Source organism: Dromaius novaehollandiae, chromosome 6 (genome assembly GCF_036370855.1).
Source record: "Dromaius novaehollandiae isolate bDroNov1 chromosome 6, bDroNov1.hap1, whole genome shotgun sequence".
Taxonomy (NCBI): domain Eukaryota; kingdom Metazoa; phylum Chordata; class Aves; order Casuariiformes; family Dromaiidae; genus Dromaius; species Dromaius novaehollandiae.
In genome coordinates, this window is record NC_088103.1 from 27,454,364 (window position 1) to 27,470,038 (window position 15,675).

The 15,675-nt window shown below is 38.1% G+C and overlaps 1 protein-coding gene across 5 annotated transcripts in view; it reads left to right on the forward strand.

The window, feature by feature from the left end:
- MAPK8 (mitogen-activated protein kinase 8) overlaps nt 1–15,675 on the forward strand; it is a 56,967-nt gene that overhangs the window by 12,938 nt on the left and 28,354 nt on the right. For all 5 annotated transcript variants that reach the window (XM_064513995.1, XM_064513994.1, XM_064513991.1 and 2 more), the window contains one exon: nt 13,575–13,741. In XM_064513995.1, the coding sequence (XP_064370065.1) occupies nt 13,620–13,741 (122 nt within the window). In that variant the 5' untranslated portion in view covers nt 13,575–13,619. The remainder of the gene's footprint in view (nt 1–13,574; nt 13,742–15,675) is intronic.

Below are 15,675 nucleotides of genomic sequence, written 5' to 3' on the forward strand. Positions count from 1 at the left end.
ACATAATGTTGAAACCAAGCTATTGGAGCGCTGTTGTGTATTCCTGTTTTTATTACCAATCTTTCATCATGGCTTCTGAAATGTTTGGGGTGGGATTCCCAAAGCTACACACTGCTTTGTAGAAGCATCTACTTTTGGCTTAGAGGCTATGGTACCGACTGGAAAACTCTGGCAGGGGCAATAGTAGAGAACAGAGGCACGCAAGCTTCAAGTTTTTGCTTGTAGCTTGTATGACTAACCCTGTAAATACAGTCCCTGAGGGGGTCTAGCATCAGTGACGCAGCAGGACATCTCCTCAGCTTCTGTGAAATCTTCTTGTTCGAGAGGGGACACCGAAATAGGGCTAGAAGGCAAAACTCAAGCGGCTGCATTTACCAGCAGCTGCTACTGAAGGGTTGTGCTTGGGAAAAATGTATGTTCCTCTTCCCAGGAGAAATGCTTGGCTGCCAGTAGTAACTCTCTCCTCCCTTCCCTGCCTCCAAAACAAACAAGCGAGCTCCTAAATGCTGGTGGCTCTTTCAAGTCAGACTGTTCACCTGTGCTCTGCACTGATGCTGCAGCTGCTCTCGCGGGCTCTTCCAGGAAGGCGGTCACTAACCAAAGCGGCCAGAAGGAGGAAAAGGTCAGTTTAATTAAGATGAGGAATGAAACATGCATTTACTACCCTTTTTTGTATGTATATTTTTTTTCTTTTAATAGCTTATAGTCTGTCCCAAAGCTGGAAGTTGAATTTCAGAAGGTGTAAAATTTTATGGAAGCATTCTGCCCCCTTCATAATACATTGCAAATTATTTTTGTACGATGGATAGCACAATGTCTGGCTTGGCAATTACAGTTCATAAAATGTGTAAATATTAAGGTGGGGATGATGTAAATTAAAGAATACTCACCAGAAGCAATTAAAGAAAAAAAAGGTGTTGGTTTTGTTTGTATGAGGAAGATTCCTCCTTTCCTGCCCCTCAAATTCTACATGTGTAATAACATGAGAAATAAAGCTTCACTCCTTTTCTCAAGTGGACAAAATAGTGGGCTGTGCCTGGTTGTCTGCTGAAGAGCAACTCTGAATTATTGCAGAGCTGACTGGAGGTCTCCAGCAGCTCCGGAGACAGTCCCTGGTCAGGGAGCTGCCTCAGCTGCAAGGAAGCACAGGAAAGCCTCCACTGCAAGCTGGAGATGGGTTAGGTTGGTCCCTAAAGCTGGACTTGCTGGAATATGGGTTGCAAGTATTTTTGAGGTGGAAATAAGGAATGGGTAGGATGTGCTGTTACTTTTGTGGAGGGAAGTATGGGGCTAGAGAGCAGAGGCAGTGCAGGCTGGAGAGAGGTATGTGTTTTGAGAAGGCAGCCTGATTTAGAGGTACTCTGAGAGTACCTGATCTACATACAGCAGGTTCTCTGTGAACACTGAAGTGACCATGTGTGCTTCAACATGTTCGGTCTTAAGAACATTTAGTTTGCTCCACTTGAATTGCTACATTTGGTCACTACTAATCTGGGTGAAAACACAAACCACTTTGAGACTCTCAGGGCCTTTTATACTTGTATCTGTAGATGATGTGAGAAAGCTCCCTGAATGCTGAGTGAATAGGATTACTTGCCTGTTCGAACCAGTACTGACATTTGGGGAAAGATGTCTGTTCTGGAGACTAAAATTAGATACCAGGCTTGTTTTGCGTGAGTAGTTCTTTCACAAAATGACAGTGGATCCAGGAGCACTCTTGTACACAATGCTTTAGGTAGACAGTTTAGCAGAATTTTAGATTTTACTAGGAAAATATATATTGACAACTGATAAAGATGGATCTTTTTGTTTACTTCTTTAAGAGTTTAGAAGGAGAAGTAAAATTTTAGATTAGTTTACAATAGCAGTTGTATGCAAATACTCTTTTCTAAACAATGTAATGTGTTGATCTTTCTTGTCAAAGGGAAAGCATGCTCCTTCTGTTGCTTAGAGCCTCTTGTTGTGCCATCAGCCTAACTATATATGTTGTTTTGTGTTTACTATTAAACCTAGTGTTCATTTCGATCTTTTTTGATTTGTTTTTATTTTTGTTTGTTTTTCTTTAGATGGGGGGTGTGTCACTCTCCAGGTTTGAATTGAAATTCAGTGTAGAGTGCAAGTGTTCTTGTGAAAGCCCGTACTGTTTAAGTGGTAGACAGCTCCTTTATATTGACTGGGACTCTAAGGGATTTTTGGAAGGTAGAACCAAGTTCAGCTCGTTGGAGTGGTCCATTACATGATTATATTATGGAAACTGTGATCCGATGTGTTCTGGCCAAGCAAAGACTGTTCAAGCGGAGAAGAGGGTGGTTCATTTCCTTGCACGTCCTTCCCTTCTTAGTAGACGCTTCATATTATAGGTACTGTTTTAATATTCAGAGTAGATGAAAAAACGTGAAGAAAGCTAGTGAGGCTTGCTAGAAAATGTCATGTGATCCAGCTGCAGTATGAGGTTAGAGCCAGTATATGAGCCTGTAAGGTGGAATACTAAATCGCTGGGAAGATTGCATTAGCATTAATGGATTTCTTGCATTGTTAATATAAGACCGTGCATAGTTGTTTCATGTAAAATGTGCTGAGAACAGAGTTAGTTCAACAAAGAGGGCTCTAAGTCTTTGCAAGAGATTTATCAATCTGGCAATGATGTTTGCTGAACCACTGAAGGAAATTCGTTGGTATAAAGAGCCTGTGTTATATTTTTTTTAAGTTTCATTTTGCTAGCATATACTCAAAAGCTTTTTGCATTAAAGCTGCATTGTCTTTTCTATACAAAACATGTCAGCTTTTCTGGAATTATTATCTTTAGTGAAGAAAACTATTGTTAAATATTCAACAGGCTGTTGGAAATCAAGAAATTGGCTTTGAATTTTCTATGGAAAATGAATACTAAAAGGAAACTGTAACAGCCTTAAAGTTTAAAAAATTGAAATGCACCTTAAACCTCTTCAGGCAAACTGAAGTGACATCCTTCTGTGTTTGAACTTGAAAGCAGTTGGCAAGTCATAACAGAGAAATCTAAACGTGCCCTTGTTATGATTATGTAGGTTTGCCCTGCCTCAGTATTTTTGTCCTCAACCAAAACCGAGGTCTTCTGTCCACCTCTGCTTTACTGAACCTGTGATTAGTGAAGTTTGGCTTTCTGACAGCCAAACAATGTATTGAAAATCTACTTTTCTTTTAGGACATATACCTGCACTGCACTTTTGGCCTGTGATACAGAAGAATCACTCCAATGTATGTGGTTTTGTTCAATAGTTGCCTGTATAAAATGGCCCCCAAAATCAAGCTGTAGACTCAAAATTGTGTGATATGCTACTCCTCATGTGACTGACATAAGCTAAATAGAGGACTCCTATAATGTAGATGTACATCAGATGAAGCGGTAGGCACTTCCGTATCAATTATGCACAATCTAGAGACCTCATTAAACATATGTCAACATTAAGAGCAGCTTAGGCAATCATCTGGAAGTTGTTCAACTCATAACCATCTGACTTGTGAAGACATAATTTAAAAGCTCTGCAAAATTTTAAGAAAATTAATGCTACAGTCAACAATAATGATATGTCATTTTAGAATAATCTTCATATTTTTCAGAGGTCTTTTGCATTTGTAGAGGTCTCGTACTACCTTACTGCACTGTTCGCTCAACTAATGTTAACTCTTTTTTTCCAAATCCCTTATCTGTACTAGCATTTAACAGAGCTTGAATGATTTTAAAGTATAACTTTCCTTTCCAATGGCAATATTGAAAATGAAAAAATTAATAAAACCAGGATTACCTTTGTGAGCAACTAAACGAGTTATGAAGTTACCTTTAAAAAACAGAATGCTTTAGTGAAAAATGGGCTCTACTTACAATACCCCATTTAACAGATGTCCAGAAGCCTTTAAATGCGACAGCTGAAAATTAGACAAGCATTCACAGGCACATGATGCATACAAATCAGCTATGTGTGAACTGCAATTTCACAAAGAAATTAAATAAAAATCATTAATGCAAGAACTTTATATCTAGTGTGCATTTGTTTTGCTTAGTATATACTTAAAATTCTGTTGGCTTTCTTTACATCTCTCTCTAAGTCAGCCAAAGATTCCCACAGAAGATTAATTTTCTGTGGTGTTAGACTCCTTATTTTAATGGCAGTGTTCTGAATGAAGTTATTGAATCATCATTGATAGGTGGCTTATGCCATTATGATGTCCATGTATAATTGTTTTATTTGAAAATTGCCTTTTTCCACTTCTGCATGTCTTTATCTGTCATGATTTTAATCTTTTGTCACCCTACTTCTGATCAGCTTCTCTGGTAATCTGCTTCCTTACTTGTACAGCGGTTGTTTCCAGGAGCCCTGAGTCTCATAATTGCCTATTGTTTCAGCTAAACTTCTCAGAGTGTTGATGCAGATGAGCTTGGACTGATGTTTAAAGCAAAATTCGTAGATCACCCAAATCCAGCCCCATCGACGTGGTGGATATAGGAGGTCTGATAACCTCATCTGTGCTGTGAGCTCCACATAGCCGCAGACCTCAGCTGAACCACGCTGATGCCAGCTCTAGTTTGAACACATTAAGTTCACTCTGGTTTGAAACTGCGCTGTTTAGAATTGAAACTGTACTACGTTGGAGACCTGTGTATAGCGCTGTCCTGTGGTATAGATAATAGATTTAAACAGCATCAAATAAAAAGAGGCCTGTTAGGAGCAGCAAGTCATCTATCTGCTTTCTAGAGAAATCCACATATGCATTCTTCAAAGGCTAATTTGCCAAATATGTTGTTATTGTTTATCTAGTTTTGCATTATGAGTTTTTGTTTTTATCTATGTGTAAGTCCATCTGGCCATTCCTAAGGCTTTTAATCTACCTGCAGTAAGACCTTTAAAGGGAAAGCATGTGAGTAACGAATGAACTTCTCTCTCCCACGCTTCTGTCTCCAAATCCTGTTTCTGTCTGACATGTTTAGGCTTTACTAGAAAAACATTTTAACATGCACCATATTTTATTTGGATTATTGTCCTATATCTTGACTAATAAACTGAATGTTTTCTGTATTATAGACAAAGTTAGATATCAATATTAAAATACAGCATTATGTTATCATACAGTTATCCTGAAGATAGCAGGTTTGTATAGAACAGTCTTGTTGAGAAGTGCCAAGGTATATGCCTTTCTTTAAACAGATGTGAATGACAGAGGTGTATTTATATATAAACTTTGTTATACAAAGTTTCTTTTGTTCTAAAATCTTACTGCTATTTTAAATAAGCTTCATTTAAAACTTGGTAAAGAAATTTGGTTAATCTTGATTGTCAGTATTACTTGTTTGTTGTGAAGGAGAATGGGGTGTCAATGAAACCTTATTAAAAAAGCCCATACATCTTAAGGTTGCCATAATATTTACTTTTAAAGATTTATGCTGCTTGTCTTTTCAAGGAGTTGGAAGTTCCATGCATCAAAACGTTTTTAGCTTTATAGTACTATCATGTCTTTACAACTTCACCAGAATGTATTAAAAAAAAAAAGATGAGTGGAAATTGTTGACCTTGCTAAGTCTCCTGTAGGACTCATAAATTCCAGTTTTCTTTTAGTGGAATCAGACTAGCAGTTTTGCACAGTCTTAAGGGTTCTTCAGGGACTTGCAGTGTGTGGATATAGCGCTGTTTCCACGTTCAGTATTTTCATTGTGTTTTCTTGAGTAAATACTACCTATGGCACTCTGAAGAATGAGGACAACCAAGGCAGAATACCTATGTACCACTTAATATGGAAATCTGAATAGTTTTTTGAATTGGCAGGTGGCATGGAGCCCACTTGACCAGTGACAAATAAGTTATTGAGACATAATCTGACAATAAACTCTTTTATTGTTTTCCTAGCAGCTTATAAGACCAGAATCAATCAAGTTTCTCTGTTTCACTTGCTTCTGAGTTAAATGTGCCTTAGGGTGTCAACTATGATCTTACAAAATTGATCAAACACAACAGTTAGGTTAGATCAGGGATACTTTTTTCCTTCTGATTGCTGACCTGGTCTGCCTCTACTTAGCCTGTGATCCACTGGATGTACAGCACAAAGCTCTTTTTCTGTTTCATGACTCGTAGTGACTGGGGAGTTTATGTGATAATACATGAGGAAAATTTTCCCAGTCCCCCATGCCCTGTTTTCTGCCAGTTTTGCCCTCTAAGATAGCATGCAGCAGTTTCAGATGAGACCTAATACCAGACTAAAGGAGGGAATGGGCAGAGGACTCATCCCTTTCATTCGCAGCCTGCACTTAGATTTATACTGGGTTATCAGTACTCTAAAACTGAATCCAGAGATGTTTGATGAAAGTCAATATGCCAAACCATACTTTAAGATCTCAGCATTAGTTTTAGAGTGTCTTTGTTTTGTGTAATTGTGGGCTGCCGCTAAAAGGTTACCATAGATTCAAGTTGGCTGGTGTTTTCAAGGTAAAGTACAGCAGTTGAGGAATGAGAAGAAATTGGTGTTTTGTGGGATTCTGCCCGCATTGACAGTGGTATTATTCTAGCAAGCTCACAGGTAATGGCACAAACTTACTATTAGTTTCCTCATTACTAATGAAAATCTGCAACCTGCATCTTCCTTTTTTTCCCAATATGTGCTTCTACAAAATTGCTGGAAAATGGAACAAAATGGCAGATTTCAGGCAGGCGAGTTTATCTGATACAGCTTTATCATGTTTTAATGAAAGAATTTGCTGGGATATTTTGGGTAAGAATCTTGAAATTCTTCCTGATTCTGAATTTAGACTTAGTTTAATATTTAAAGACTAAGACTTTTGGTGTTGTGGATCTTTTAAGCTAGACTTCATAAGACTAGTCACCAGTAAATTAGCAGATGGAAAAAGATGAGATCTTTTGGCTTTGTTCTGGGAGCTGGATTTACAGAGTTGGGCAGCACCAGGCACTTCCTGAGGATGGAGAGCTCCACGAGAGGTGAACAGGCAGTGAGCACTAAGGGTTTCGAGCTGAGTCAGAGCAAAGCATTGAGTGGAAATAAACTTGCTTGTAATCTCAGTGCCTTAATTTTTTCTTCCATGGTCAACAGAAAAATCATGCAGTAGCTGTAAGGGACTTTGAAGACAGGGAGGGGGGGATGCCAAGGTTGGTTGAGGCTGTGAAAGTTGTAAAGGCCAGATGGGATCCTTGGAGACTCGGGGACAGTGCCTCTCTGTTCTAAGCCAGTCTGCTGCACTGGGCAGGACTTCCCCGCTACATCCTTGTGCCTTCCTTATGTCCTTTGCAATAGCTCACCGTACAAAATGTGCAAGAAATGGCTTTCCTGAGAATTGACTCCATTTCTTCCGAAGTTAAGTAAGTCAGTTTTATGCTGGAAGAGCTTGCATGTAAAATGAAGGAATAGACCATATGTCTCGCTGAGACAGCAGAGGCTGATACTTTTTGATGTACAGAACAAAAAGATCCAGAAGAAGGAATGATAATAGTGAGAGGAAGATGAGCTGTGGGGTTTATATCGCTCCTTGGTTCTAAATGATTATCTGATAGAACTACTACTGTTAAAAGGATGCTGGAGGAAACGCCATTTTTGATTTTGGAGTATGATCTAAGTGGACTCAGCATACTTTGGAGAGTCAAGGTACCAAAAAATAAGTGTAAAGTTTAGAAAGAGACATTTTGGTAGAGGAATGTTATTTCTCAGCTTAAAAAGTGCAATCCTTTTGCAGGTGATCGAGATGCAAATAGAGAGAAAGACAGGGACTTGTAAGCTTGAAACAAGTCTATGGTGCTACCTTCTTTGGTGCATTATGTTCCTGGCACTTCTTTTCCCTTCCTCACTGCAGGATATGTCTTCCTCCTTCCTCAGTTATTCCCTCTTACATATTGACATGCCCATTTTATTTATTATCATTTTTCTATCCTATCCACTAGTCTGGGGTGGTTCGAATTCTTTCTTTGCTTCAGCTAATACAAGCCCATGCTTTAATCTTACGTGAAGTTTGTGCTTACTGGATAATGGAAAAGGAAGCCGACTACTAGCATGGTTCTGGTTGCGAGTGCTTGAGCATGTCTTTGACTATATGGAGATTTTTCAGACCTGCTACTAAGTTAACTGGGCAGCAGATTAATGTCTGTTTTCAGCTGATCTGTTTGGTATGTTCATCTTTTTCCTGTTTTGAAATGTGCTGACTGACAACACTGACTAGTAATGGCAAGCAGGAATATCCCACTCTGAAGTAGATTTTTTTTTCTTTACTGCACCTTGTGATGCAAGGCACTACATATGTTAGTCTTTAGATAAAACATTAAATTTAGAGTGTGGCTTCAGAGCTGCTCTATACAGATGTATATTGAAATACTAAGAAAATTCCAGTGAGATCTAACAGAATATTTGTTTCTCTTCTGTGTTTTGACTGCTTTTAATTGTGGAATATATCCTAATGTGAAGTTTCTCAGGAATTCATCAAACTTTTTATTTAGAAAGCTACCCCTTCCCTTCAACGGTGGCTGGTGGAATATGGGTGGCTTTGCTGTATGTAGGAGCGGGGCTGTCTGTTTTCAGTCGCTTCCTCCTGTAAGCAGTTCCTGCAGGAAAACGATCTTAACGCTGCAAAGCATATCTCTCCAGTCTTGCCCTTAACTCATTTCCTAGGACTTGGAAATGTTGCAAGATAGTGGTCTGAGACACATCTGAGTTTCACGGTTTGTAAGGCTAGTTAGGTGTGGAGCAACGTAGCAGTGGAGTTGGGCATAGGCAGGGCCCAGGTAGATCAGATCTCTTACAAAATAAATACCCGCAATGATTATAAGTTCATCTGTCATGAGCAAGAGTTACTTACCATGTTTCATGTCTAAGGGAGAAGCATTGATTGCTTTTACAGAGTGTTATGTTTTTTCCTTTCTATTTCTGGCTTTGTTCTTTACTGACTAGGATTTTTTTGTTTGGGGTTTTATTTTAAGTACTAAGTGTCATGACTGACATCAGTTGGTGAATTTTTCAGCAGGGTATAGGCATAGGCATATTAATTATATCTGTCACTGAATCATGTCCCTGAAACATCACATTCTTTTTTTTTAATAAACAGTTGTTAATAATTGTGAATAAACCATTGACAGCAGGAGTTTATCGTTTGCGTGGAATTAAGAGAGGAATGTAGTAATTCTTGAGACTGGGAAGTTCAGCAGATTTTTTAAAATTTCCTAACTGTAACTCTGGAAGATGCTCTGAATTATGATACAGCAGATTGATAATATTTTGCTTGAGGAATATTTGTTGGAACGGTTTCTCTTTTAAAAGTTTTTGAATAGCTAGTTGAATAGATCTAAAATAATAAAAATTTTGATTAAAAAATATTTTTTTGGTTTGCTAAAGTAGATGTTTCCTTCCTCTATTTAGGCAGTCCAGTGAAAAGAGACTTTGGCTCTCACAATTCTGGGTAGCAAAACCATGTTGCACTTACTCTGAGGCTTGGAAAAGCCTATTTAGAGAAATCTTCTTTAGGTAAGTCTGTCTTTTGGGATGGGTATGCAAATGCAGATGGAGGAGGAGAGGATTCTTTGAGAGAGGTGAGCTTTCTGTCCCTAGTGCACAGCAGAGAGTAGAAACGGCTAAAGCAAAGGGTGTTAAAGAACTGGAGTTTCAGGCCTAGGAGAAGTGGCATTGCGGGCTGGTGGCTGGCTGGCCTTCTCATGTTGTAGTCCCAGCTGAAGCCATCTTTTAGCCAAATATTTTGGCACCAAGTGCACATGTGCAGGCAGAAGCTACGCTCGACCTCGATGGTTTCTCTCTCTGGCTGGGAGGTGGCTTCCCTGTTTTCCCCGGCAGCTTGGCTTTGGGAGAAACTGGAACGCAGTGAAAGGGGTCATGGGAGCCCTTAAAGCTTCGCAGCGCTCCCGGCAAGCGTGGGGATGCTCTCGCTGGCTAAAGTGAAAGAGAACATTTACATACCAAAACTTCGTTTCACAGACTACTTTTTCAGGATCAGCATGGCTTCTCTCAGAGTCCAGACTGTGGGCGTTTCAATTATGAAAGACAGATTTCTTGTACGAATGATTATCTTTAATCTTTGGAGCAGAGAAGGGCAGATGCTGGCTGTAAGACCGAGTTGGTTTATCTGGGTGACTGCAAAGCTAATGTATTTGGAAAGGAGTGAAGGTTTTACTACAGGAAGAAGACTATACACAGGATATTTTTTCCCCAGTGAAAATATAAAAGGATCTTTTTACATTCTGGTCTGTGCTAAAATACTATTTTAATTACAAAATTGTTAGTAAATACAAGTTTCCCGGTGCATATTGGTGAGCACATTTTACAGTACTAAACATGTTGTAAATGACAAATCTTTAAGATAGTAAAAGTTGCTTGGTAGTACTGTGTGTCCTTAGAAACTGAATTTAATAAAAATCATGATTTTGAAAAATATGAATTGAAGTTGCATACCTATTTTATCTTAATGCTGCTTTCAAGCCACTGGACATAATTAAATGTGCCTGTACCCCACTGAAATTTAATTTAATACCCCAATTTAATTTCCATCATAACAGTTGCTATTTTAAATAATAGTAAACGCCACTGGGAGTTTTAGGGGACAGTGTATTAGGAGAAGGGATTGATTGAGGCCTGATGTCTACCAAGGGCCTGATGTGACCAGAATTTGAAAAATTTGTTCCTTTCTTTCTCTCCAGCAGCTGGAGATTTCTTTTTCTCCAGCAGTTCTCCAACAGCTCTGCTGTTTACTGCTCCTCATAAGATTGCTCTTCTGTTACTGTTGCATTAAGACATTTGACCATTAAAAGCCAGGTAAACCTTGGCTCCGGTTTTGTGTGAATTTAAGCCTTGTGGGACAGGGACATAGTTAATCTGAAGCACAGGACTTGTATCAATTTGTAGAACTCATTTTATTTCGATATTGTTCCTTTATTGGACTTAGAGGGTATCATGCACCAACTGGATGAATATCAAGATACATTAGGGTTCAGCTGGAGCTAATGTATATTTTTCCAATTTTGCACAAGTATGTAAAATCTGTTATTTTTTAAAAAATTCTTTTTAAGAGACTACTGCATCTGGAAATCCATTTGTTAAATTATAATATGTTTAGTTCACCCTTTGATCCTTTGAAGTTTACCAGATTGGAGGGAAATTAAACTAAAGACCTGGATTTGTAGACTATTTAAAATGTTGACCTTTGAATGGGAAAGTGTCAGCATTCATCTGAAAGCCTCAGATGGAGAGGAATGGTCCTTTTCGGATTCATTTCAGAGGAGTTATCCTAGGTGAAGCCAGCTTTCATTTATCTTGATTTTTTTTTTTTGATTTTTGATACCAAACAGCAGAGCTGTGCTAAGCTGTTCCAGCTAATCCTATGTTGGTCAATGTTGCTACATATTAATACAGTTTTAGTGGATAAACTTGATAGTTTTTTTTCTCAGCTGATGAAGAACAGACTTAAGTTTGGGTGAATGATTATCTAATCTTTTTGTCTTCTGGTTTTCAGAAATTTCTTTGGTTGACTTCATACCCTCCACAACAAATTTTCTCTCTATTAATTCAGCTTTTTGTCATTACGTATTTATTGGACACCTTTTTCTTGTTCCAAAGCTTTGGCAATGTTTGAGGACATCTGTGACAAAAGTACTGAGAAGGAAGCAGAGTCCAAAGATGCAACGATAAAATGGATAGAGAAGTAAAAGCTGGAGGTAGAGCGTTGGGAGCCTGAAGAATTAAGCTTTTTGGCTGTGTCCAGTAAACCTGCATCCCTCCCAGAGACCTGCCATTTATAGTCTTGATCCGCAGCTTGTGTACAGCTTTTTCTTGGGCTTAGCAACAGTTCTTGACCAATTAGGCATTCCTTGTTAGCTGAAAAAGGAAGGTTGTAACAATACCTGCTAATGAACTGATGCAAACTGCTTTGGTATTTAGATAACTCTTTGTGAGAGAAACTCAGCTTTTAACAGTTTTTTTTGCAGAAGGGGTTGGTTTAATAGACCTTTCCTTTGAGATTGATTCCCATTAAAGTAGCATACTTTTGATTATAGAGTATGTAAATAGTTAAAAATGTGTCCTTTTTAGAACTTTATAGTGCTTTCAATTTCTGTATCTACACAGCTGAAATGAATGCAGATTAGGTAGTTGAAAGTAGAATTTGCTAAGCTTTCAAATTCTTAAAGAATTGTAATTGTAGAACATTTGTTTTCAGAGACAAACCCAAATACATACCTTGTGGGTTTTGATTATTTGTGGAGGCCATGTTTGCATTGTCCACATTCTCAGAGCATGTTTAAAATTAAACGTGTAGTATAGTACATGGAAGCTGAGAATCTGTCGCTTTGGGGGCAGTTGGAGAATACAGAAAATGTTGGTGAAGTGAATAACCAAGGAAGACAGCATGTCGTTGCTCTTAATGAAGAATTTCTTGTTCTGGTCAAACAAGAATTTGCCTCACTAAACATCTGTCCTAACGCCACACAAAACTTATGTAAAGAGAAAATTAGAAGTGCCCAGTTAACACTGAGGAAACAGGAAATTTTTTCTCCTACAAACATGTTTGTTAAGCTACTGTTTTTCTTTTATTAATATAAGAGGTTTTTAGTGGATATACATCTTTTTTGACCTGTCTTTCTCTGATTATTACTTTTGTCATCATTCACATTTCTTTGTTAGATTTTCCTGATTTTGATACATCATTAAACTAGCAAGTCTTGAAAGCTTTGTTTTCCCTAAGTTAACAGACAAAACATCTTTCCTTAAAATGCAGCTCACTCTATTGTGTTGCTTCATTGTGCTGGGTTTGACTTTTTAATTTTATTTTTATGCGACTTGATGTATTGACTCTTGTATTATGGGTAGTCATTTTGAAGAAAGTGTTGGACGTCAGCATACAGTGATGCTCCTATGTCACAGAAAATTTGAAACCTAACATTTTAGTGACACCTGTAGTGTTTTATTACTGTAGAGGTATTGCCCAGATTTCTGGCAGAAAGGGAGCTGGCATAAAAGATCTCTGACAAGGTCAGTTTTCCTTTTCCGTCCTTGATTGATGGTATGTGTTTCCACATCAGCAACAGATATCCCTGTGAGTTGTGACTGAGAATGTTTTGATGTTTGCGGTGGCTTGAGGACATGCTGATGTTTTGTCACTCTCGTATTTACAGAATCATACAATAATTTAGGTTTGAAGGGACCTCTGGAGAGTGTCTGGTCCAAGCCCTGCTCACTTATTGCGTGCGTATGTGGAAAGGAATTACAGTATTCCTGTGTCATCTGTGGATGACACAGCTTCCTCCCTTCTTCTTCTGTCCATTGTCATTTAGGATTTTTGCTTCAGTCATTCAATTTTACTTTTCTATTTTTCCTCCCCTTCTAGAATTCTATCTTGGGATAAAAGATAGGATAAAGAAAAAAGATAAAAAGATTAAAATAAGATAGGGGGAGAAAAAGGTTTCAGATATGTGCCACCTCATTGCTACAGACAGAAAAAATAGCATATGTTTGCATATGAGACTTTGGGGGGGGGGAAATGTCTTCCATTTATTGTAAAGAATTTCCATTTTATCAGATTAGTAAAGTTTTCAAATTTTGTTTCTTTGTAGGTCAGAAGCAAAATTTGGATGAAGCAATCTAACTGAGTTGCCGTCATGAGCAGAAGCAAGCGTGACAACAATTTCTACAGTGTTGAAATTGGAGATTCTACTTTCACTGTATTGAAGCGATATCAGAACTTAAAACCTATAGGATCAGGAGCACAAGGGATAGTATGGTAAGGTTTCTGTGAAGTTTAAATGTAATTTTAGGTTCATTTTATAGAATCTTCTAAGTGCCTTGACTTCTAGATGTTACAGAGGAGGAGTTTGAAGAATCTACTTTTTGTATGAAAAACAGCGATATCCTCAACGATGTCTCTTCCTGGTGTTTTTTGACCTGTGTCTTTTCCTGCTTCAGAACTGATGCCCTTCTGTGCAAATTCAGCCAGATGTAATGACTCCCATAACTTAATGGGGGGAAAAACCTGGATAAAGGAACTAATCCTAAGATGCAGTGCTGACAGTGAAACAAAAGCTAGAAATACTCTGTATATATTTGATGCTTGTAAATGATTCTTCTGTAAATGATACTTCTTGAAATGGTTTATTAGCAGCTTAGTTCACTCAGTTTTATAATCTCACTAGTGTCTGATGCCAGTCAGTAGGCGTTTGTGATGCTGACTGTCAGCAAAATAGGGCTTGACTATATAACTCTTTGAATAAGAGCTCTGCCGTGCGGGCTGAAGAGTGTCCAATTGACTTAATATTGGTAACAGTTAGCTGCTTGTAGGGTGTGTTCCCTATGCAGTGAAGTTATCCCAAAAATAAATGTTAGTTTAAGCTTCTTTGGGACTTTTCTTTTTTGATCAAGAGAAGGTTGCAGATAGTACAGGAACTTGCAGAGTTTCCAGTTTATTGTAACTATAAAATACTAAGGGCAAAAAAAATACAAAAGAAACATTAAGAAAGAGAAATATGAGAAAATGCATAACTTTCTCAAACATTCTCCCTTGTAACGTCTTTTCTGCCTTGATCTTGTCTTGATCTGTATTTAGAGAATCTGTGGTACATATGACTTTTAATTCATATTTGTGTTTTAACTGGGATAAAAATAAAACTTAAATAAACTTAAATCTAAAAATAAAATTTCATTTGCTTAGTGCAAATGAAAAACATGAGGGCCAGTAATCTGGAAAGAAGTGTTTTTGAAGTGATAACTTCTGTCATTAGGATTATTTGTTCTGTTAAGTAGCAACAGCAGGAAATTCAATATGAATTTTGGTTGTGTGTGTTAATGTAAGGAGAGCAAGGAGAGTTGTTTAACCACAGTCTGTTTAGTTGTTAAAGAAACGACTGCAAAAGCTTTAAATGTTACCACTGTCCCGCTGATTCCTGGATCTATGTTACTGCCTGTTTTCCAAATTTACTGCCCCTCCCAGAGCTGTGATCTGAAAACTGACCGTGTAATTACTGCCAGTGTCACTCATTGGAAATTGAAGCCTCTTCAGTTTAAACCACTCTGATTACCCTGAAAAGGACTGGAGTTCTTCTGTGGTTAAGTCTTGCCATGTCTGGAGGACATGGGGCGTAACTCTTGTGGTTTGTCTGTGTGTGTGGGTTTTTTTACCATCCAACTTAATTTGGAGGAATGTGAAGTAGATGCCTGAAAGGCTTAATTTTATCTAACACTGAAACAGACTCTGAGGCTACAGTTACATGCTGGGGGTGCAGAAGTTTAAATACTGATACAGGAGTCCTACGTAGGCTTTTTTTCCTGGCCATCTCTTTGCCACTCTTTCATAAGATAGTCCATATCAAGGGGTAGATGGAGCAAATTCCAGCAAGTGGAAATGTAAACTGAAGAATTACTAGTAAATGTTGTTCCCATTTCTTCTTTTTTCCCCAGTGACTAGAGGTTTAGATGACTAAAAATAGTCATGCAAGCCTATATATGATAGAGAAAATGTATTTTTTAAAGTAGCTAGTTGAGTTCACTAGATGCTGACCCTTTACTGGCAGGTGTTCTTCATTAGGTTTTTATACTGTCCTTGATACCAGACAGTAAAATAGTACTTTCCCTGATGATACTTCTTTAGTAACTGATAAATATTTGCTGAATCTTCACAGTAATCAGCTTTCGTATTGCCTCCTACAGGAAGCAAAGTCTGTG